The sequence below is a fragment of the Mustela putorius genome, unplaced genomic scaffold (genome assembly GCF_011764305.1).
Source record: "Mustela putorius furo isolate JIRA1106 unplaced genomic scaffold, ASM1176430v1.1 tig00003853_pilon_pilon_pilon, whole genome shotgun sequence".
Taxonomy (NCBI): domain Eukaryota; kingdom Metazoa; phylum Chordata; class Mammalia; order Carnivora; family Mustelidae; genus Mustela; species Mustela putorius.
In genome coordinates, this window is record NW_025422005.1 from 57,563,659 (window position 1) to 57,588,077 (window position 24,419).

Sequence of the window (24,419 nt, forward strand, 5' to 3'; positions counted from 1 at the left end):
CTTTTAGATGCTTAAAGATTCTTAAGATACAGCATCTAAAACCATGAAATACACGGGGCTAAGCTTGACAAAGCAATGCAAAATCTGTGGTATGAAAATAAAAAATACTGCTGTGAAAATTTAGAGAAGGTCTAGATGAGCAGACAAATATACCAAATTATAAACTAATTTCAGTTGTCACTTCTCCCTAAGGTGACTTACAGATTCAGCACAGTCATAATCAAACTCTCAGATGGTGCTGCTACAGAAATTAACAAGCTGATTCTAAAATGTATTATCAAAATGCAAAAGAACTAAAATAAATTAATTTTTGAAACAGTAGAGAAAAGTTGCAGAACTTAACGATAATTGATTTAAAGTCTTAACTATAAAACTTGTCAAGACAGTGTATTAATATTAAGGATATATAAATCAATAGAAAAAATGAGTTCAGGAAAATTCCATGCAATAATATACTGTCAACCAATTTTCAACAGAAATGCCAACTTAGTAAGAAAAAGTCTTCTTCAACAAATGGCACTGGAACTGTAAATTCATATAGATAAAAAAAGAACTTCAACCTTTACCTTATGACACACTCTAACCTTAACTTAAAATAGATGATAGTCTTAAACATGAAAGACAAAACTATAAAAATTCTAAGAGAAAGCAGAGGAGAAAATCTTCACAGCTCCTGGATGGATAAAATTTCTTAGTACAGAAAAAGTACAAATCCCAAAAGAAAAGATAGTAAGTTGGACTTCCTCAAAACTGAAAACTTCTGTTTTTCTAAAGAAATCATTAATCCTCGGGACACCTGGGTGGCTCAGTTGTTTAAGCAGCTGCCTTCGGCTCAGGTCATGATCCCAGCGTCCTGGGATCAAGTCCCACATCGGGCTCCTTGCCCCGCAGGGAGCCTGCTTCTCCCTCTGACTCTGCCTTCCACTGTGTCTGCCTGTGCTCGCTCTCGCTCGCTCTCTGACAAATAAATAAATCTTTAAGAAAAAAAAAAAAAAAGAAATCATTAATCCTTAGACCACAAAAATATATTAGATATCGATAGAGATAGATATCTGAATACTTCTATCCCAAAAATAAAAGGTCTTACAACTTAAATACAAATAGCCCAACTTAAAAAGAGACAAAAAATCTGAGCACTTGGTAGAAGATATACAAATAGCCAATGAATAGTTGAAAAAGATGCTCAACATCATGAGTCATTAAGGAAATGTAAATAAAACTATAAGGAGGTAGGGACTACAACACAAGTACAAGAATGGCTAATATCAAAAAGACTGACAATACAAACTGTTGGTAATAATCTAGAGCAACTGAATCTCTTATTTACTAGGAGCAAAAAGTTTGGTAAATTCTTATAAACTTAAATATACACTTACTACTATATGTCAAGCAATTCTATTCTCAGGTTTGTAACTTACCAGGAATGATAACATACGTCTACACAAAGACTGTACTTGAAAACTCATGGTAGTTTTACTCATAACAGCCAAAAACTAGAAGCAAATCAAATGCTGATCAATAGGTGATGGATAAAAAATTGAGGTGTATATATATGTATGTATATATACATATATATGTACACATACACACATACATACAATGGACTATCACTCAACAATAAAAAAATATACTGATACAAACAACATGAAGGAACCTGAGAAAACATACTAAGCAAGAGAAGCCTAAAACAAAACAAAAATTGCAAATGTATAATTCTGTTTAAATGAAATTCTAGAAGCAGCTAATCTGTATTGACAAAAGCAGATCACTGATTGTGTAGAATTAGCAGTGAGGGTTGACTGACAAAAAAAGGGGCTTAAGGGAACTTTTTGAGTGTTGGAAATATTCTATACTTTTTATTGTGGTAGTGATTACACAATTTTATGTATGTGTAAATGTGTGTGTGTGTGTGTACACATATATATACATCAAAACTCACTAAATGGTACACTTAAAAAGGATGCACACATTGTTTGTAAATCATATCCCAATAAGGTTAACTCAAAATAAGATAAACGTGATGTAATGTATCAAGGCAATCTTATGTGTGCATATATTCATTCACATAGGTGTATGTATATATACATATATATCAAGGTATATATATGCATAAATACACACACATATATACACCTACATACACAGATAAATATATTTCTCACAAGATGTTAATTGTCACAAACAGTACTACTCGATACAACTTTCTGCAATGATGGAAATATCCTATACGCTGCACTATTCAATATGGTAGCCACTAGCTGCATACAGCTATTGAACACTTAAAATGTGGCTAAGGTGACCGAAGAACATAATTTTCAATTTTATTTAATTTTGGTTAATTAACATTTAAGTAGCCATACATGACTAGAGGCTTCCACAATGAACAGAATGGCCATTAACAAAGACTGGGAAAAGATCTCTTTGCATATTTTGGGGGGCATATTACTCACTGATAATAGTTAATTATAGAAATAAGGACTACCGATGGATTGATGCCAGAGAACTAGTGGCTAATATGGGGAAGGCACTTAGAGGCAGGTACGGTTAGAAACAGAGAAGAAATTTTTTTTAAAAGTTTAAAGTGGTTTTTACATGGAAGAATAAAAGAAGGTGTAGCCAGTAAACTACAGAAGCAACAAATCATGAAATTGAGAAATCTTTTTGGACAGTTTTGAACAATTTCATGTATATAATGATCACCCATAGTGTATGCTATTTCCTTAAGGTGGAAAACCATAATTATTCCTGTTAAGGTCTATATACTCATATACGTAGATTCCATCTTCTAAAAGCTTGTAAATATGTTAAACTATGATACACATGATAACATCCTGGATGTATCACTGACCAAAGAGAGAACTAAGCTTTGGTTTAAACTGTACAACTAATCAAACTGGCCAGTAATCCAACATCTCTGGTTACCAATTTCCTTGTTGATTAAATGAGAGAGCCCCGCAGTAACTTAAATGCTAGGATACAGCAATAGTAATACAAAAAGTCTTTTGCTAGGTGAAGAATAATATTTTAATATCAGCTTATCCAACAAATGCCATTCACTAAACCCTTTACCCAATTATGAGGATTTTACAAGAATCAACCAGTTAGGACTAGCACTTTGCAAGAGATCAGGGAAAGCTCACTGATAAACATTCCAAATTTCTCACAGTAGTTTATTCGTGGCAACCAATAGCCCCTTTACATTAAAGAAAGAATCCCCTACTGACTATTCACAATACTGCAGTGCCATTTTCAGACTATCTTTAAAGTTCAATAAGAAACAAATACAGTCATACACATATCCACACATAACACCAGAGTAAAATCGAATAGTTATATAGAAAGCATTAACTCAGTTTCAGCTTGAGTATCTTTATGTTTTAGAACACCTGAGTCATTGTTATATTAGAATGTATGAAGAGAACTGTTCTCTCTTGAAGTCCAGCAGGATACTGTTGTTAAAAAAAAAAAAAAAAAACAAACAATAATACGAAACAATGCTTGACATATAAAAAAGGAAATATTTTTTTACTAATCACTTTAAGAGAAAAACAAGTTTAAATTTGTATTTTAATTTGAGGGTATATTCAGTTTTACAGTGAAGATAAAACTCATTGAAACTATAATTCCATTCTTTTCAATCTGTATTTTTTCTGTGACAGTATCCATGACAGATGGCATTCACTCAACTAATGCTCCCATCCTTTCCTAAGAAAACATACTAAAATGCAACTAGGTAAACATATTAATATAAACATAAGTTTAATTTATGCACTAATTTATTAAACAAATTTTGGCACTGATAGTAACTTGAGATATACCTCTCAAGAGACTTAAACAATGAAGTTCAGAACTATTTTAACAGACAAAGAAATAGGAATGGTACTTTCAATTAACCACCTAGTTCCTTGTTTCATAATCCAAACAAGCAGATTTCTCTGGATTTCAGTATACTAAAAACCAAATGTTTACCTCAAGATTCTGTCATTGTATACAGATTAAAACACTTCCCTCTTGTTTTCATTTCTAAGAATGTTCCAGAATAGCTTATTTGGATGATCCACTCAATAGTTTTCTGAAATTATTATTTTTTTAAGATTTTATTTATTCATTTGACAGACAGAGATCACAAGAAACAGAGAAGCAAGCAGAGAGAGAGGAGGAAGCAGGCTCCCCACTGAGCAGAGAGCCCAATGCAGGGCTTGATCCCAGGACCCCGGGGCCGTGACCTGAGCCGAAGGCAGAGGCTTTAACCCACTGAGCCACCCATGCGTCCCTTTATCTGAAATTATTATTAAAATCTGATACTTCGGTTAATTATTATTAGCTGCTCATACAATTAAATTCAATTAAGACAACTAGTAGTCAAAATAGCGTTAAGCTAAATAGTAAAGCAGAACACAGTTAATACAGATTTAAAGACGGTTATTTAAAACTTGGGAAATATACGGTCATGTTCCACTTTTTACTGTGTCATAACAAACTTCACACACTTTTTTGAAAAAGGCAAACTCTCAGTACCTTAAAACAGATGGCATGACATCTTGAGGCCTAGAAGCCCTAGACCTATTTACTTAATTCCACAAACAGAAACAAACCAAACTGCTCTCTGCAAAATAAGGGATAAGCTTATACCCATATTTCCCTTTCAAATAATATGGTTTCCAAACAAATTTAATTGGTTTAGAAAAGTATCCTCTTACCAATATTCTTGTCAGTTCAATCATGTGGTTTCCTTTAAAATTTACAGCATTCTTTTATTACAAACTCTGGCACCTTTTACTTTCATTGAATTTTTGATGTATCACCCAAAAACATTTTCTACACCACTATCCTACCAATGTCATGTAACCACAAGGCAACAATCAATACCACCTTATCAACTCCATCTTTCTTTTACCTGGTCCATCAAAAAAGCTACAGTATCTATACTAAACCAAGCAATGACATATTTCTGTATACTTGCTCAGAAAAGGAGCTTTCATTCAAAAATTTCCAGAATGTTTCTAATATTCTTCTTTGAAGTTGGTTATTAACAGCTATTTTGTTTCAGCACACCTTTATCAGGAAGTTACAGAACTGACACTTAAGAATGATAACTTAAAAAAACTACCAACAATATTTGAACATTTTAGTAAATTATAGTAATCATAAGACCAAATATTAAAGTCATTAAGAATAATCAGATTATTCAAGTGACACCAAAAAATGTTCCAACAGGAGTCCAGCAGAAATCAATACAATTCTAAGTTTGTTTAAAAAAAAAAAAAGGCAAATTATATTCACACAAAAAACTTTAGAAGAAGAACTTCAAAATATCAATAGAGACTAACCCTGAATGACTATTTTCCCTTTTTATGCTTTCTATAGATTATACTTTTCCTATAATAGACACAATGCTTTTATAAAGAAGAAAACGATAAATGGGTATTTTCATAAAAGAACTATGGCCTATCAAAAGAAACGGTACTAAAAGCTGTCAAAAGTATTCATTTCCGTTACAGGTAAAAATTACTGTGTACAGTTAACACCCTATTAGGGTAATAAAATGTCTCACTACTCTTAGAGCTTCCACTAAGAAGAATCAATTCAAGAAGGCCACCATCTAAGAGAAAGAATAAACAGAATTTTAACTGCTTTGGGTTACATACATCAAAATTAAAACCCAGGTTCTATTTTTCCAATATAGAAATAACGGACATGAGCAATTTTAAATTGCTGCATAAATATGGCAGGAAGAAAGACCTGGAGTACAACACAAAAATTTGTTTAACGTGCAATTCTTGATAAATAGATCTGAATAAAACATATTAAAATGCCTATGTGACTATAAATTGTTTGAAGTGTTAATTTACTTCTTCACAATATCTGGAAGAAACATAGATAGAAGGTATATAACAAATGCAATTTAAATAAGTATCTGTAACTCCCCACAGTATTCAAACACTTTCATATTTATTATCTCATATCTTTCATATAAAATATCTCATGATCTCTCATACATATTGTAAGCAATCACAAAGAAGCCATGTTTGATCACTGCTTTTGTACATAATTCATAATTATATGGTAATAACATTTGGAGATAATAAAAATAACAAGACTTTTTAATTTTTATTTATTTATTTGGAGCTACAGAGAGAGAGAGAGTGTGTGTGTGAGTACAAGCAGGGGGTCAGGGGGAAGGGCAGAGGGAGAAAGAGAATCTTTAGCAAGCTCCACGCCCATTGTGGAGCCCAATGTGGGGTTTATCTCAGGACCGTGAGATCATGACCTGAGCAGAAATTAGGAGTCAGATGCTTAACCAACTGAACCACCCAGGCACCCTAGGAAGACTTTTTTAAAAATGAGTATATTTTTAGAAGTATAACAATATGTATACCAGTAAAAGGGACAAGTTAGTAAAAGTTTATCAGAAAATAGTGATCAATTTTCTACAATTACTTTATGTCAAAAAACATAAACACTTACATAGCTTTCATCTATACGTCATATAACACAGACTTTAAAAAATCCTAAATAACAGGCCACTGGCCTTCTATGCATCACTTAGTCATTGAACCCTAAATTACTGAACAGAGATATGCAGCATAAAAAGATGAAGGACAACCATGCTAAAAAGTAAGAAAACAAACAACCCAATTTAAAAATGGACAAAAGATTTGAACGGGCACCACACCAAATAAAATAAACAGATGGCAAACAAGCTTATGAAAAGATGTTCCACATCATATGTCATTAGGGAATAGGAAACTAAAACAACATTAAGATAAGACTACATACTTATTGGAATAGCTAAACTCTAAAAACTTGATAACACCAAATATCGGCAAGGATGTGGAACAACAGGAACTTTCATTCATTGTTATTGAGAGTGCAAAATGGTACACTCACTCTGGAAGACAGTCTGGCAACTTCCTATAAAGCTAAGTGTAGCCTTACCATGTGATCCAGCAATGGCACTCCTAATTAGTTGAAAATTGAAAATTACACCCACACAAAAACCTGAGCACCAAGAGCAGCTTTATTCATAAGTGCCAATAACTAGAAAAAACAAACATGTCCTTCAAAAAGTAAATGGATAAAATGGTACATCCAAACCATAGAATATTCTGATAAAAAAGAAATGAGTTATCAAGCCACAAAAAGACACGGAGGAAGCTTAAATGAATACTTAGTGAAAAAAGCAGTCAAAAAGGTTACATATTATGCGATTCCAATTATATGGTATTTGGGGAAAGACGAAACTATAGGAGCAAAAAGATTGGTGGCTATCAGTCTTGCCACAATGAATAGGTAGAGTTCAGAGGATTTTTAGGGCAGAAAAATTGTTCTATAGAACACCATAATGGTGGATACAGGACATTATGCATTTCTCAAAACTCACAGAATTGTACAATACAAAGAGTGAACAGTAATGTGAACTATGGTTTTTTAATTAATACTAATGTATCAGTATTAGCTCATCAACTGTAACAAGTACACTACATTAATGTAAGGTGTTAATAAAGGAGAAACCATAAGCTGGAGTAAGGGCGTATATGGGAACCCTGTACTATCTGTTCAATTTTCTGGAAACCTAAAACTATTCTAAAAAGACTGTTGTTCTACAATCTAAACATTATTTTAAATGGTTAGTTGTTCGGGGAAAAGAATTTTTCATTACTGTTATTGTTGTTAAAGTATAGGATTCTGAGAAAAGATAGGAGGGCCTTGTAAATACTGAAGGACAAGATTTCAAAAAGTTTTTGTATGTTGCACTAAGAATTTTATACTGAATCTTGTGATATATGGGGAGTCATTAAATGTGAGTGACATAATAAGATACGGGTTTTAGAAAGATAACTCTTGGTAATGACACTGATTTAGAGTGTGAGACTTAAAGAAATCCAGGAAAGTATTTAGGAAGCTATTACAATGTTTACAGTGATAGCAATAAAAATGGTAACAATTTTTACTGTGCACTTTTTATGTACTAAGTACTTTGTGTACTTGGTAATTAAACCTTAATAGGCCCTATTATCACTACCACATTATAAATGAGAAAATAAGGTACAGTGAGATTAAGCATCTCAAAGTTACATAAGCAAAGATGTGCAGATAAAGAGCATGGCTCCATAAGGGGCTATACATGGTTCAGAATTACAGTGGTTTGGATGTCAAAGGTTGAATGACAGGGGCTGTTGAAGGCTATAGCTAGATAAACATCTTCTACATTATGGTAACAAGGACTTCTTTTTGATTTATAAGTTACAAATACCATGTGCTTCTCCCATTTATAGTTTTCTCCTCTATGAAATACTATACATCCACTCATTCAACATAATTTTTTGAGTACCTAATATGTTTTGGTATTGTGGTAGGCTCTGCTTATACAATGGTAACCTAAATAGCCCTGGTCATGTCAACATGGAGTGAAGAGTCAAAATTCATTTGCTCCCTTAAACTTTTAATAGACAAAATCATCTGGGTCCAATAAAAAGTACATTCTAGTACAGCACTTAGTATTTGGAAAGATTCATTCACTCACTTATTCCTTCCACAAACATTGAATAAGAATCTATTACGAACCAAGAACTGTTTTGGTTGTTAGTGATACAACAATGAGTAACAGAAAGCTCCTTGATTTCATGAAACCAATATTCTAGTGGGAGAGTACGTAAGACAATAAACAAATATATAATATAAATTCTGATAGTGAAATGGTATTTAAAAATTAAACAGGTAAAAACAAAAACCAACCAACCATAGTGTCAGCAATATTTATTGATTAGGGCAAGTTAGGAAGTGTGACCTTTGAGCAGAGTCCTACAGGAAGCAAAAAGCCCTAGTCAGGTAGCAAGGAAAATGTTCCAGGCTCTGCGAAAAACAAATGTGCATGTAAAGCTGTAGCTTTAAGATATTTATGTTTCCTTTGATTAAAAGCTTTTCCAAGTAGAGCAGAGATTTAATGTCATATACCCTTTGATTTGTTCTGAAAGTATTTGCTTGGTCCACTCTATACATGACACAATAAAAAAGCAATCATTAAAAAGGAAATGGAAGGTTTCAATCCCAAATAGCCTAAAACCTGAATTTATTTTTTTTTAAGATTTTATTTATTTATTTGACACACAGAGATCACAAGTAGGCAAAGAGGAGGGCAGAGAGAGAGTGGGGGAGAGAAGCAGGCTCCCCGATGCGGGGCTCAATCCCAGGACCCTGAGATCACACCTGAGCCAAAGGCAGAGGCTTTAACCCACTGAGCCACCCAGCCGCCCCTCAAACCTGAATTTAAGTAGAGAAAAACATTACAGGAAGAATGCTATATTCTCTCTTCCCACTTCCCACTCCCTCTTACACAAGAGACAATCACAAGTGCATTTGGCTACTATTCATTCATGGTACACAGGTGCTTGCTGATCTTTACTAGGTTTCTGAGGATGGTCCCAAATTGATTTTGTATGGCATCTATCTAGATCCTCAATCTAGGAAATATGCTCATTATTCCTGAGAAAAAGTAGGAACTGAACGGGCCTGACCTGACCAGTGGGAATATGGTAGGTGCCTCAATTAGAGCCCGAGGGTCCTGGCTAGGAGACTGTGGCAAAGATGTCAGAAGCAGGCCAAGGAAAGGGAGCTGGCCAGGGGCAAGTGCTTTCTAATAGCGCAATCTGGTCGTACCTCTGGATCTTACCTTCACTGAGATTCCGACCCGACAGGTTTAACTGGCCGCTCTTCCTCGCTGCCTTTAACAGCCCCTGAGGTACTGCAGCATCGACCTCTCTCCTTTCAGCTCTAAAACCCGCTCGGGTATTCTTCTCCGCCACTCCCTTCAGGAGCGACATGTTCAAACCTTGGAGTCCAGAAGCAGAGCGCCGCACGTGACGTTTAAAGGTGGCGCCGGCGTGCTACCCCGCCCCTGCCGTGAGCGCGCGCCGTGCGCTGTGCTCGTGGCCTTGAGCGGGGCCTTCGCTCTTGGCGGCGCGGTCCCGATGTCGTCACCGCCAGTGCCTGGGGTGGAGGGTAGAGGAGCCCTTCCCGTTGCCAGTGCCTGCCTTGTGTCTTGCAATTACTTCGCTCAAGTAAGTGCGTTTAACGGGCTGAAGAGGGGTTCTGAGGGTTTATTGTTTGTACGGTTATTGCAACTCCAGCCTTCTCTTCTGCGCTCCCGCCTTGACGAGGGTGTCAGGGCAGGGTAACCTTCTCTCCTCGCTTGGCCTGAACGTGGGCCTTGACTAAAACTTGAGACCTGGGCGCGGTCTGAAGCCTCTGCGGACCCTAGTGTGTGTTTGTCGCTTCTGGAGGTGGTGCGGGGACCTTCGTCCGGTGTAACAAATAAAACAGATTTCGGTTCTTCGCGCGTACACCCGGACTCCCGAGAATTAGTTCGACTTGCCTGCTGTTGTATTTAGTTTGTAGCCCAGCATAGGAGGGAGTGTGAGATGGAAGGGCTGGCATCGGAGGAGAAAAAAGAAAGCTTAATGATGAATGTTCTCTCCGCTATAGTGACAGTTTACAGAGACAGGTGGAGATGCAAACTTTAGTGCAGCGAAAACAGCTTGGACTGTGAAGCCCAAATGTGAGTTCGAATTCCAGCTGCTTCTGTATCTGACCAGCCACGTGACTAACTTTAGGAGTTGATTCGGCCGTTTTTAAAGCTTACTTCTTTTTCGTGAATTTAGGGGTAATTCCTATCTCATTTGTTTGTTTTGTTTTGTTTTAATAAGTGAAGATAGAGCTTTAAATATTGAGTGCTTCGTGAGGAAAGGGGCTCCAGGATAGAAAATGAAAATTTTGTTCAGTATTGTCGGTATTCCTGGATAGTTAGTTTCTGTCTGAAATGTACACCTGTATTGATTCATTCAACAAATAATTAGGAACTCATCATCTTCTGTACTGTGTTGAAGTGATTCTGTTTCAGAACCATATACCGGGAAATATGCTCCTAATCTTCCATTAACTTGGGGATCAGTAGGATAGGATGATGGCCCACTGACAAACTCAGCAGAGTTTTGCCTGAGTCCAGGTTCTTGCTACCTGTAAAATTCGGTTTTTAACCCCCTCTCGTTTTTACTTCTTGGTTCTTTAGAGTTCTTTACACTAAAAATGAATAGCAGAAAAGTACCAGTAGTTATACTACCAAGCAAGAAGAGTGGGTTTTAACACAAGGACCCTAGTTTTTGCAAGGCCACTAATAGGCCTCCTTCCCACCCCAAGTTTATCTTGACAGTAATGATTATTGTCACCTTCCTGAGCTGTAAGTGACAGCTGTAAGCGACAAGCTCAGTGCTGATAATACCTCCTTAGCTATCTCTTATTCAGCACAATAACCAATTTTGCAGGTGAAAAAATTGAGGCTGAAAGGGATTAAGGAACTTGCTGAATGAAAGTCACAATTTTCTGTAAATGATTTAGGCAAGAATATGAACCTAGGTCTCCAAAGTGTTGTTAATCATGATTTACCTATTGGCTCTTACTTCATCATTTTCAGTGCCTTATTCCTAGAATCACTTTAAGGGACACTTCAGCTATGCTTTAAAAGAGGGGCTTTTTTGGGTTTTTTTAGAGAAAAAACTTTTCCTCTTTTGTAGGACACAACAGCCTACCTTTGGAGGAGGAACTGCTCAAGTATAAAAGTTTACAGTAGCCACCTCTCCCGCATCTTTGATTCTTTTTTTAGTTCAATATTTTTTAAAATGACGTGCAAGGTATAATATTTTCATTTATTGTGCTTCTACTTGAAGTTAAATATTTTGTATTGGCATGTAATTTTAGTAAACATTGCTGTATTTTGTATAAGAGATGCATAATTCTGTTTAATGGCAAAAGAATTCTGAAGATCCAAGTGACTGTATACTTGTGGTAAACTTCGATAGATACACACTGACATATATAAAAAATTTTACTAGTATATATCCATAGTACATTGTATATACCTGTGTAGCAAATACAGATTAAGCAACTTGAATTGAGCTTCTTTAATGAGAGAGTATAGTTATATATACTTATATTTGTGGGACTTAACACTTTGTATCAATTTTATTACTTTAGGAAGAATCCATTGCAGACAAAAAACCCAACCCTTTTTTAAGTTGAGCATAGCAAAAATACTTGCTTTAAAAAAAAAAAATGGAGTTTTCAGGGGCGCCTGGGTGGCTCAATGGGTTAAGCCTCTGCCTTCGGCTCAGGTCATGATCTCAGGGTCCTGGGATCGAGCCCCACATGGGGCTCTCTGCTCAGCAGGGAGCCTGCTTCCCCTGCACTCCGTGCCTGCCTCCCTACCTACCTGTGATCTCTGTCTGTCAAATAAATAAATAAAATCTTTTAAAAAATGGATTTTTGAAATAACATGAAGTGGATGACTCCTGTGCAGTGACTGGAGTCTACTGTTTAATTACCTTTTGTAACAGAATTTGCCTAGCTACAATTTATTATATTCATTTTGTTAAAGTAATGAAAGGTTTCCCTGGTCTATCTTCTTTGCCAAATTTAAAAAAAAAAAAAAGTGAAAAAAGGAAAAAATATATGAGCCTAAGAATTACATCAGCCAAAAAATGCTGTTCTGTTTCATAACGGAAACTATTGTCAAAGTAAGATAGAGTGGCTTACCTCTACCATTACAATTTAATAAGACATTTTCAAACATGTCCGTATTACTCTTAAGAACATTGCTATGTGGGGTACCTGGTTGGCTCAGTGGGTTAAGCCTCTGCCTTCAGCTCAGGTCATGATCCCAGGGTCCTGGGATTGAGCCCCACATCTGGCTCTCTGCTCAGCAAGGAGCCTGCTTCCCTGCCTCTCTGCCTACTTGTGATCTCTCTCTTTATCCAAAAAAAAAAAAATTTTTTTTAATAAAATCTTTAAAAAAAAAGAACATTGCTACATGCTAGATTTTTTTCAAAACTGAAAAGTACAGTTAGGATAGATTTATATAGGCAAATGGAGAAACTGTAGTAAAGAAAACTGGCATTAACGTGTGCAAAATTTCTAAGCACATTTATTTTAAAAATGTTTTCAACTAATAGCAAAGTGAATTTGCTTTGCAGACATTTCTAGAAGTTTCGTTTTGTGTAATTTAAATGTAGATATAGCCTATTTTGAATTAGTATTATGTTTATCTTTCATAATGTTGCCTAATCAGTAGGAACTGCTATTTTATGGTTGTTATTTATTGAGAGAACATTCATTTTTTTAACATTGTCATTATTGATTGAACCTAACCTTGCTTATTAATGTTTTTTGAGTTGAATTTTTTACATTGTCATATACTTACTATTTAAAGTTTTCTCTCTGTTTGTCCTTATATCAATAAGTTGTTTTAAGTGATTAAAATCGAGAGCAAAATTATGTCGGACGGGGCTCTCCATGTTTTAAGTATTCAACTTTTCAGGTATTTGTTACTTGTCTCTTAGTTTCGTTTAAAAATTTCATTTGCAGTTTCATATGTTTTCCATTCATGCTCTAACTACCAACTTTTAAAAGTAGTCAGTAGGAAACATTCTATAGTATTTCGTTGAAGGCAGTACATACTTTACATTTTATTCATAGTTTCAAATGTAGCTTTGAATTTTGTTGTTAGTATGTGATACTTTTTCTGATGGAGTACATTTTATTTTAGAATAATTATTTGTATTTTTTTTTTACATGTTCCCTGTGCTTCTCTTTTTTACTTTTTTTTTTTTTTTTAAGATTTATTTATTAGAGAAAAAGCACAGTTGAGAGAGGCGGGAAGAGGGAGAGAGAATCTCAGGCAGAGTCTGCGCTGAGTGGGGAACCCAACTTGCACTGGATCTCTCATGACCCTGAGATCTTGACCTGAGCTGAAACCAAGAGTTGTAAGCTTAACTGGTTGTGCCCCTTGTTTTTTACTTGTCATAAAGCAGTTAGCTTTCTCTAGATAGTATAATATTTATTTCAAATGTTGGGTCTTATATTTCTCTGTGCTTTTAAGACAAAAGAATTTCCACCAGCTTTGGGAAAATAATCATTTTCATTTTCCTCTTTTGAAAAGGCTTCTATGAGGCGCCAGTCAGTTGAGCATCTGACTCTTGGTTTTGGCTCAGATCGTGATCTCAGGGTTGTGAGATCAAGCCCTGCATATGACTCCATACAGAATCTGATTAAGACTCTTTCTGGGGCACTGGGGTGGCTCAGTCGTTAAGCATCTGCCTTTGATGCAGGTCATGATCTCAGGGTCCTGGGACTGAGCCCCTTATCCAGCTCTCTGCTCAGCAGGAAGCCTGCTTCTCCCTCTCCCCGGCTTCTGCTTCCTCTCTGTCTTTCTGTCAAATAAATAAATAAAATCTTAAAAAAAAAAAAAAAGATTGCCTGGATGGCTCAGTCAGTTAAGTGTCTATGTTGGGCTTAGGTCATGATCCCGGGGTCCTGGGATGAAGCCCCACATCAGGCTCCAGGCTCAGTGGGGAGACTACTTCTCCCTCTCACTCTACTCCTCCCCCTAGTGCGCTCTCTCTCTCTCTCTCAAATAAATAAAATCTTTTAAAAAAAGAGAAAAAAGACGTCTCTTTCCCTCCCTTCCCCGTAAAATAAATAGGTAAGTATTTTTAAAAATAAAAATAGAATAAAATAAAAAGTCTTCTACATGCTAGTGTTTAACCTCTGGAGAACAGTGGAGGAACTAGTTTAAAAACATATTTTTTTTTAAAGATTTTATTTATTTATTTGACAGAGAGAGATCACAAGTAGGCAGAGAGGCAGGCAGAGAGAGAGAGAGAGAGGAGGAAGCAGGCTCCCTGCTGAGCAGAGAGCCCGATGCGGGACTCGATCCCAGATCATGACCTGAGCCGAAGGCAGCAGCTTAACCCACTGAGCCACCCAGGCGCCCTAAAAACATATTTTTCAAATCATAATTATTATTAGTTTTATTTTTTGGTTTATTTTCTTTCCATTGAAGGGGGAAAAAAGCTGAAATGGGTGGTTATAGAGCCTTCTTTTTATGTCTTTAAATAAATGTTTATTGTCTTTTCTAAAATCATCTGAGAATGTTTCCCACTATTCCCAGTGATTCCCACTCCTAACCTTTGAAAGGTATTTTCTTGCTCATTTTTCCAAGAGCAAAGTTTCTCTGACTGAAATATTAATTTTATAGGGTTTTGGAATTTGCCTGCTTTAAAGTAGTAAAGTAATATGGGAGAAAATTATGGCACCAAATCCTACAGTGTACTTCATATCATTGTCTTTGTGTTAATACATACAAAACAACTAACAAATAAATCTGTTTAAAAATTGATTTTAATTAAAATTCACTGTTTCAAAATTTGACTTTATATCACTCCCTGCTGATAATTTTGTTCTGTTGGATTCGGCTTACAACTTCATTTGCTCAATACTTCAAAAAGAGAAAGATCATATGATTATACATTGCAAATATTGTTCTGTAGCAACAAAGTCCCCCAACTGTTTCATTTTTTTAAAGATTTTATTTATTTATTTGACAAAGTGAGACACAGCGAGAGAGAGAAGACACAAGCAGGGGAGTGAGAGAGGGAGAAGCAAACTCCCAGCTTAGCAGGGAGCCCAGTGCAGGCTCATCCCAGGACCTTAGGATCATGTTCTTGCTGAGCCAAAGGCCGTACTTCACCAACTGAGTCACCCAAGTGCCCCTCCCCAACTGTTTTAATAAGATAATATGAGGATCACTGAGACTTTATTCTTAGTGTCAACTTAGGTTGATAAGAGGAGAATATAAGAATAATTTGATAGTTGATGATCACAATCAATATATTTTTACTTAAAAATTTGATACTCAAATTTGAAAGCAGACTATACTTACAGTTGCAATCAAATTAAATCTAGTTTAACTTTCAGAGTAACTTCAAGACTGTCCAGAGGTTTTTTTCCACATTAGTTTTCTTCCCCATCACTTAAAATATCACAGTTGCATATACTTAACATGAAAGGTACCATCATTGGGATGGTGAAATACTAGTGAACATTTAAATATGTGGTTCTTACAGGGCAAATCTGTGAACCCAGTTTGTTCTTCATCTTTCTAGAGATACATGTTTTGCTCCTGTCGCTGAATTTATTTACTGTTAATACAGCTTTGATTATTTTCCACTTTAGAGATTCTGGCCTTTTTTGCCTTTAATTCGTTTCCTAGAAAGTTACCTTCCCACCGTCTCTTCCTTCCAAAATAATTATTTGATCAACATCTCTACGTGTTTTAGACCTCAGTGTGAGCTACTTCCAGCTCATAGTTCATAGCTTCAGGTGACTGGGGTGGCGACTGGGAGAAAGCATTATTTTCTTCAGCTTTATCATTTGTCAGAAATTAGATCGTCAAGTGTACTTAGTAACATTTTCCCTTTTTTTTTTTTCCCATGCTTTGGTCATATGATGGTCTATTGCTCTGACCCATGTCACAGTACTTTTAAGATTAATCAAGTATATATGCAGTTGCTTATGACTTTTGAAAATAAGAATAATAATCTTGTTCTAAAAATGTAGAAAAGTAATTGAAACCTTCCTAGGAAGATTTTTCCATGGAACATTTGTAGCTTTTTATTGTTTTGGGGGAGGATTTTTTGTTTTGTTTTGTTTGTTTGTTTTAGAGAGAGAGAGAAATGAGGGAGAGGGGAGAGAAAGAGAGAGCGTCTTAAGCAGACTCTATCCCAGTGCAGAGCCCAGCCCAACAGGGGCTCCATCTCACTACCATGAGATCATGACAGGAGCCAAAATCAAGAGTTGGACACCTAACCAACTGAGCCAACCAGGCAACCCTGGGTAGTTACATTTTATCAAAAAAAGAATGTTTGGGGGGTGCCTGGGTGCCTCAGATGGTTAAGCACCTGCCTTTGGCTCTGGTCATGATCTCTAAGTCCTGGGATTGAGCCCCATGTGAGGCTCCCTGTTCAGAGTTCACTACTCCCATTCCCTCTGCCCCTTCCCTGCTCATGCTCTCTCTCTCAAATGAATAAATAAAATATTTAAAAAAAAATAAAAAGGAGTGTTTTGCCACCATCTATCTGTGCATACTATCGGTAAATTTCCTGCTTTAGGATCAAAAATGAATATGAAAATTTGAAATCTGTTGGTGTTATGTTTCAGTTGCAGCAGCCTCTTAAAGAAAGGGCATGTAATAAGTGTGTTTTGCCTGTTGACTACCACTTAACAGTTTACCAAGTATTTTCTCGTTTGACAGTAATGCTCTAAGGTAAGACATTAAAAGGATAAGGAAGTTGGGGCGCCTGGGTGGCTCAGTGGGTTAGGCCACTGCCTTCGGCTCGGGTCATGATCTCGGGGTCCTGGGATCGAGTCCCACATCGGGCTCTCTGCTCGGCAGGGAGCCTGCTTCCCTCTCTCTCTCTCTGCCTGCCTCTCCATCTACTTGTGATTTCATGATCTCGGGGTCCTGGGATCGAGTCCCGCATCGGGCTCTCTGCTCGGTGGGGAGCCTGCTTCCCTCTCTCTCTCTCTGCCTGCCTCTCCATCTACTTGTGATTTCTCTCTGTCAAATAAATAAATAAATAAATAAAGATAAGGAAGTTGAACAAAGACTTTCCTGTAATGGTATATACCATTTTTTGAGCGCCTGTGTGCTGGACACAGTGCTAGGTACTTCATATCCATAATGTTTCTGATCTTAAAATCTCATACCTTTGTCTTCGTTTTTCACATAAGGGAATTGGGGTTCATGTGCCTAATTATAGTCAGCACCTCTTATAGTGGTTGAGAACATGCACAGAGGAGTGAAATGGGGGATTTGCACTTTTTTTGCACTTAGAGTTTGAATATTTAACATTTTGCATTTATTACTTTATAATTTAAAAATATGCCATAAAGCCTATATTAAAATGTAGGATCTTAAGAAACTCTTCTCACTATGAATATTAGCTCTTCTGATTCTTCTTTCACAAGAATGATGTCCAAGGCACAGTACCAGCCTTGATTAGAGGGATGGTGTAAAATGGAACCCAGTTGAGGAAACCATTCATTTTTCAAAAAGAAAGACTTAATTTGTAGAGTAAGGATAATGATAGAAGTTAATATTCATCTTTTCTAAGCATTTGTATTAGTATTTTCATCCTCATAATAACCTAGTGAGGTGAACATTATTATCATCCTCATTTTTCAGATGAGAAATTCAAAGCACAAAGTAATGAGCCAGAGCTCGCAATTATTTTAATTGGTGGTAGAGCCCCTTTCATATGACTCTAGGCCTGCATTTTTAATCACTATAATACCTTTTAAGTGTTGTGAGGATTAAAAGCCATTTTAAAAGCATTCAGTTAGTGTAGATCTTCTCGTTACTGAGTTGAGTACACTTCTTTTTTACCAGTTTTATCAAACTTTAGAAATAATTTTCCTTCATGAAGAGAAAATTAATTTTATACCATAGGAAAAAAAGGTTAAAATGGTACAAATGTCTAATTCCTTCATTAGGGAAAACTATTTAATGTTAGAATGCTTGAAACTCTTTACTTAGAATAAAGATACAACTCTACTGGAGATATTTGTATATATCTATATCTAATCTATATAATATAAATATATATATACAATATAAATAAATATATAATATATGTAAATATAAATATAATATAAATATATTATATAGATATAGATTTCTTTTTAAAAGATTGTGAAACAGTCCCTCAAAGGAATGGCCTTTTCTCAGTTAGGCTCCAAAAGAATCTTAATATAACATAGAGGAAAGTATTGAGTAGTCAGTATCTGGAGCTTCTTCATCCAGATACTTATTTTGACCCTTTCAATCCAAAAACCAAACAAATCTGTACAAATTTTGATTTTTCCAAGTAATGCATATGCGTTATAGCTGAGAATACTGTACCTATGTATGTAGGCAACAGTATTTTAATGTTCCTGCTGCCACTTTTTCCCTCTATGTTAATTTTCAAGGTATTCACAGACCATTTAAAAATGGTCATTTAAAAATACAAATTTTTTTGCTATTCATAGATAATACAAATCAGACAATATAAAACTAGTATTTGGAAATAAATTTAAGTAGACTTTTATTTCTGTTCTAGTGTCTGTGTCCATCTGCCCATCTATCACTTCCCTAATGCCAACTCATCCTGTATCCTCTTCCCTTCATTTAGATAGAGGGAAAAAAGGGGAGCATGAGCTTTACAATTTAATATTAAAATAGACATTAATGTTTATAGAAGTGTCTAATTTATAGAATTAGAAATAAAATAGAAACACAGTTACTTGATATATAGAATTAGAAATTCAAATTAGGATAGATCTGCAGATAAATTTTTTTAAAGTTGAGGATTTGTAAGCCACAGTTTATTTCCCAGTCTTTTGTATGCTTTCTATGGCCCTAGAGGAAAAAAGATATAGCCAAATACTTTGAGAGATTACCTCAACCATATTTCCTTATAAATCTGATAAATGCATTCATGTCTTCATTCAGTAAGCCTTTCCTGAGTATACTGTGTGAGTGACGCATTTGTGAAGTTTTTAGCATATTGATAATAATAAGTTTTATCAAATACTCTGTATGTTGTTGGGCATGAGGAAACACAAGTCTAATATATCAGTCTTCCCTGTCCTCAAAAAAGTGTATTTGCAAGAGAAGAATTGCTGCATAACAACTAATTTGATTGAAGTCCCATTGCGTTTCAGATTTGCAAAATTGTGTCAATTAGGGGAACTCATTTCTTCTATCAGTGTGCACAAAGGTGGCTAACAAAACAGGTGACTTGATTTATGCAACTGGGAACATGGTATCTAGGGGTAGAGTGATTATACATACACATATACTATATTCTATTCTACTATATAGAATACTATATTCTATACACATATACTATATTCTATGACAGGTTACTTTTTTGCTTTGGATTAGAAATAGCATTAACCCTTGGTAAGACTGGTAATATTTATCATTCAAATATAGCTGGAGGCCTTCCTAGTCCACTTCCAAAGATAAGCTATGACCCTTCCCTTTTCATATTTCTTTCACTTCACTTTCCATATGATACTGACAGGATCTCCTTGTAAGTCTCCCTCTGAAATATAAACTGGAAAGCATTCATTCAATAAAGAATGGTCTTCCAAATTTTCTTGAAAGTTTCAAACTTACTTGTACCCTTAAGACCTTTTATAATTTACTGTTTCCTCTGTTTTGGATTGCTCTTCCCCTAGAAATTCAAATGACTTGCTTCCTCCTTTTATTAAAGTCTCAGCTCAATAACACATTCTCTCCTGTCTTTTATCCTGGTTCATTTTCATGACAAAACATTACTCCTGTACATGTTGCGTATGTTTGTTGAAAGTTTGCCATACTGAAGTTATGGGAGATCAGGGACATTGCCAATCTTTTTCTGCTGTATTCCTAATGTCTAGGAAAATCCCAGATCTTACCAGGTGCATAACATTTAGGGAATTTTCAAGTTTTTTAACAACCTCATACGACACTGAGGTTAAAGTACAAGTATGATACTCATCTCCAGATTCTGTATTTCTTATAGTTATGTTTAATCAGGAGCCTAAACAAATCCGAAGTGATTTAAAACTACTGTAGTTTGGATATATTTGTTTTTGCTTTTATGTATTTGTCTTTAGTTATTTCTATAGGCAACAGACAATAATAATTCAAGGTAGTAGTAATTATTTAAATTATTTATTAGACCTAGAAGGATTTTTCAGAATTATGATTAAGTTCCTGACTGAAGTAGATTCTCAGAAGTGAAGTAAAATTTCTTCAGATTACACTTAATAAATGACAGGGTAGTATTCTAAGCCACTCTCTTGGCTCCAAGCCTACTATTTTTTCCACCTGCCAGATGAGTTGAAAGTAAAATATTCAAAAATTCTATTAGATAAGACTCTTTTTTGCCAATTGTTTCTCCACTTGGAGGCACCATCTATAGCCATATTCAGTAAGTTATACATAAACTAGTTTCTGATGATTTAAAAGATTTTATCTTATCACAAAACTCTTTCTTGTTTTGAAAATGTAATTTTAACTATGAATATGTCAAATACATGTAGAATAATATAAAAGATTTCTTTGTATCCACCAATAAAGAATAAAAAGATGCTAACATTAAAAAAAAAAAAAGGCAGAATGAACCCCACCTTTGTGTTGTCTTTTTATTGTAGAACACTGTAGCATGTTTGGCACATGGTAGGCATTTCTAGTAGGTATGGAACTTGTCAAATGACAAACAAGAGAAAACAAATTAGTAGTGAATTTGATGTCCTTTATTACAGGGAAGACAGTCCTTGGATTTGGGGATTACAGTGCCTTACAAGCCGATGAACACTCTTCCCAAAAGGTTTCAGACAAGAGCATGTTTTAGAGAACATTAGGAGAGACAGCACAGAGATAGGGTATGGTTGGCCAGGAGATTGAGGTATTTCTTTATAAAGCTAGCAATCCAGGGCTCCTGGGTGGCTCAGTTGGTTATATGTCTGCCTTCAGCTCAGGCCATGATCCCAGAGTCCTAGGATCAGCCATTCATGGGCCTTCCTGCAGCCCCTGCCCCCACACCCCACACCCCCTCCCCTGCTTTGCTTGTCTCTTGCCTTCATGTTCTCTCTCTCTCTCAAATAAATAAATAAATAATCTTTTAAAAAAAAAAAAGAAAAAGAAAAAAAAGGTAAAGCTAGTAGGTACTGTTCTCTAGGTAAGGTAAGTAAAGCTGAGTTAGAGGATTGTGATTAATCTATGTTGGGTTTCTTTCTTTTTTTTTTTTTTAAGATTTTATTTATTTGTCAGAGAGAGAGAGGGAGAGAGAGCAAACACAGGCAGACAGAATGTTGGGTTTCTTGATAGGTGTTTCCCATAACTGCAGAATGACTTAGATTTGTGACATGGGCCAGGCCATTAGGGCAGCCTCCCATTTTGTGGCTCCTGGTACAAATTAACTTTCTCAAATTAAGAATCTACAGTTGTCAGTTACATGTGTTTGATTCAAAATGAGAAGATAAATGATTTCGCATTTTTTATATTCACAGATAAACATTAATGAGTGACATGCCATTTGTTGTAATATGTAATTTTCCTGAGGCTTGCATTCAACAAACCTATCCCTTGTTTTTATAACAACTAGCAGAAGTGACTTAGCCAGTTAGTAAACCTAGCTAACTGCCTCTACATCGAGGTTTTGATAACTTTGTGTCTAATCTCTCACAAATCACACTCTTCGTTATTCCATAGATGTATTTACTAACAAAAATATTCTTGTAAGGCCTCAGGCTTTAGCCTCCAAAATATTCAGGGGCATGTAAGATATTTAACAATTGTCTTAGAATAAATAACTCTGTCATTAAGGCATATTTATTCATGGGCACCTGGGTGGCTCAGTGGGTTGGGCCGCTGCCTTCAGCTCAGGTCATGATCTCGGGGCCCTGGGATTAGTCCTGCATCCCGCTCTCTGCTCGGCGGGGGGCCTGCTTCTCTCTCTCTCTCTCTCTCTCTCTGCCTGCCTCTCCATCTACTTGTGATTTCTCTCTGTCAAATAAATAAATAAAATCTTTAAAAAAAAAAAAAGGCACGTTTATTCATGTGTTTAACACATTTATTGGACATTTACTATGTGATAGACATTGCACTAAGTCTTAAACTGACCCAGAAAATTCAACCACTTTGGGAGAGGATAAATGTTAATATAACAAGTATAGTATGTAAGGTGCCTGGGTGACTCAGTAGGTTAATCCTCTGCCTTCAGCTCAGGTCACGATCTCAGGGTCCTGGGATCGAGCCCCACATCGGGCTTTCTGCTGCTTGGTGAGGGAGCCTGCTCCTCGCTGTCTCTGCCTGCCTGTCTACCATGATCTCTCTCTGTAAAATAAATAAAATATTAAAAAAAAAATAAAAGTAGAGTATGTATATTTTCGGTTGTTGAGCAGAGAAGAAAGAGGAAGCCCTAATTCTGCTTGCAGAAGTTGTGGCAGTGAAGGCAGGCCCCAAACAGAGCATGGTAGTTAGAAAAAAATGAAGCCTGGTCATTAGTAATTTATATAAGGGCACAGTGAGATTAAAGATTTTGTCATGTTTGGAAAACTGCAAGTCTTTGTATAACATTGGATGAAAATAGAGTAGTTCAAATGAGGTTGAAAAATTAAGACAGTTTTTTTATAGTCAAAGCTTCAAAATTATTTTAAGCAAGAATATGCATGTAAATCAAATTTTTCTGTAGGAATTTCAGATCATATACATGAATATATTTATGTATCGTAAAGCGTGCTTTAAAAAAAAAAAGTTTGTGAAATAAGATTTGCTTATTAAGCACTAGTAAGTATAACGCTAAATCTTTTTTCAAGGTTTTAGTGACCAAACAAATTGGTTACAAATTTAATGTTGCTGGGGCGTCTGGGTAGTCCTGTCGGTTAAGCGTCCGCCTTTGCCTCAGGAAATGATCTGAGTCCTGGGAGCAACCCTCACAGCAGGGAGCCTGCTTCTCCCTCTGTCTGCTGCTTCCCCTGCTTCTACTCTTTTTCTGTCAAATAAAATCTTTAAAATGTTTTTTAATGTTACCAAATGTGTATATAGTAAAGGTCTATAAAATTTTATAGTGATGGGGAGGAAAATTTTGGTTGCTAGGGTGGAAATTTCCTTAGTAATAACTGGACAGATCTGTAGATGTTGTGTGAAGAAATAAATTTGGAGGACATTTCTAGTAAGAATAGTTGGTAAGTGTACTTTTTTTTTTGCAAAAGAGTTAATGTTTGTTTCATAAAAAGTTAATGCGTTCCACTTATTTCTTCAAAAAAAAAGTGGGGGGGTTGCGAAAGAGGTGACGACTTCCATTAGACCTCGGTCCCTCTCGAGTTTCTCTGGCTGCAGGCGAGGCTGGTTGGGCCTGCGCGGGGCGGAGCCGACGGTGACGCGCCCATGCGCCGCAAGGCATTGTGGGGAGCTCGGGCCCGCGAGTGAGGTGGTTGGAAGCGAGGTGGGGGCGGCCGTTTGTTTTCTCGTGGTCTCGAACTCGCGCGTTCTCATCTCCCCCCGCCCCCCTCTCCCGACAAGCGGCGGGGTGGAGGAACGGCGGCGGTGGCAGCAGCGGCTGTAGCATCGGACACCCTCCTGTCTACTCTCCGGCGAACTGGTTCCTCTTCCCCCTCCCTCTCACTGTTTGTTGTGTGTTTGATGTGTTAAAGCAGGAGCGAGAACGCGAGCAGCGCCATGAGCAACACTACCGTCGTCCCCAGTACTGCGGGCCCGGGCCCCAGCGGCGGGCCCGGTGGCGGCGGCGGCGGTGGCGGAGGCGGCGGCACCGAGGTAATCCAGGTGACTAATGTCTCCCCGAGCGCTAGCTCTGAGCAGATGCGGACCCTCTTCGGTTTCCTAGGCAAGATCGACGAACTGCGCCTCTTCCCGCCAGAGTGAGTATCGTCCACCATCGCCGTTTTACTAACTCCTCCCCTTTCGGGGCCTAACCTACACCATTTCCTAGGCCGTGGTCGGCGCTTCCCTGGACCAGGTTGCTTCAGTTGAG

General features: G+C 36.6%; 2 protein-coding genes across 11 annotated transcripts in view; one reads left to right on the forward strand and one right to left on the reverse strand.

Annotated features, from left to right (window-relative positions):
• Window positions 1-9,878, reverse strand: part of LRRC40 (leucine rich repeat containing 40) — a 56,044-nt gene extending 46,166 nt beyond the window's left edge. For all 4 annotated transcript variants that reach the window (XR_001181192.2, XM_004762998.3, XM_013061649.2 and 1 more), the window contains exon 1: window positions 9,674-9,878. Coding sequence is in view for 3 of the 4 variants with exons in the window: in XM_004762998.3 (XP_004763055.1) it covers window positions 9,674-9,824 (151 nt within the window). In the remaining variant the exon portion in view is untranslated. The remainder of the gene's footprint in view (window positions 1-9,673) is intronic.
• A 60-nt stretch (window positions 9,879-9,938) lies between these two features.
• SRSF11 (serine and arginine rich splicing factor 11) overlaps window positions 9,939-24,419 on the forward strand; it is a 43,374-nt gene continuing 28,893 nt past the window's right edge. For 4 of the 7 annotated variants that reach the window (XM_004762999.3, XM_004763002.3, XM_004763003.3 and 1 more), the window contains exons 1-2: window positions 9,945-10,061; window positions 24,085-24,306. In XM_004762999.3, the coding sequence (XP_004763056.1) occupies window positions 24,107-24,306 (200 nt within the window). In that variant the 5' untranslated portion in view covers window positions 9,945-10,061; window positions 24,085-24,106. Of the gene's footprint in view, window positions 10,062-23,808; window positions 23,874-24,081; window positions 24,307-24,419 lie in introns of those variants that run through there. The other 3 variants (XM_004763001.3, XM_045064719.1, XM_004763000.3) reach the window with 3 other exon arrangements.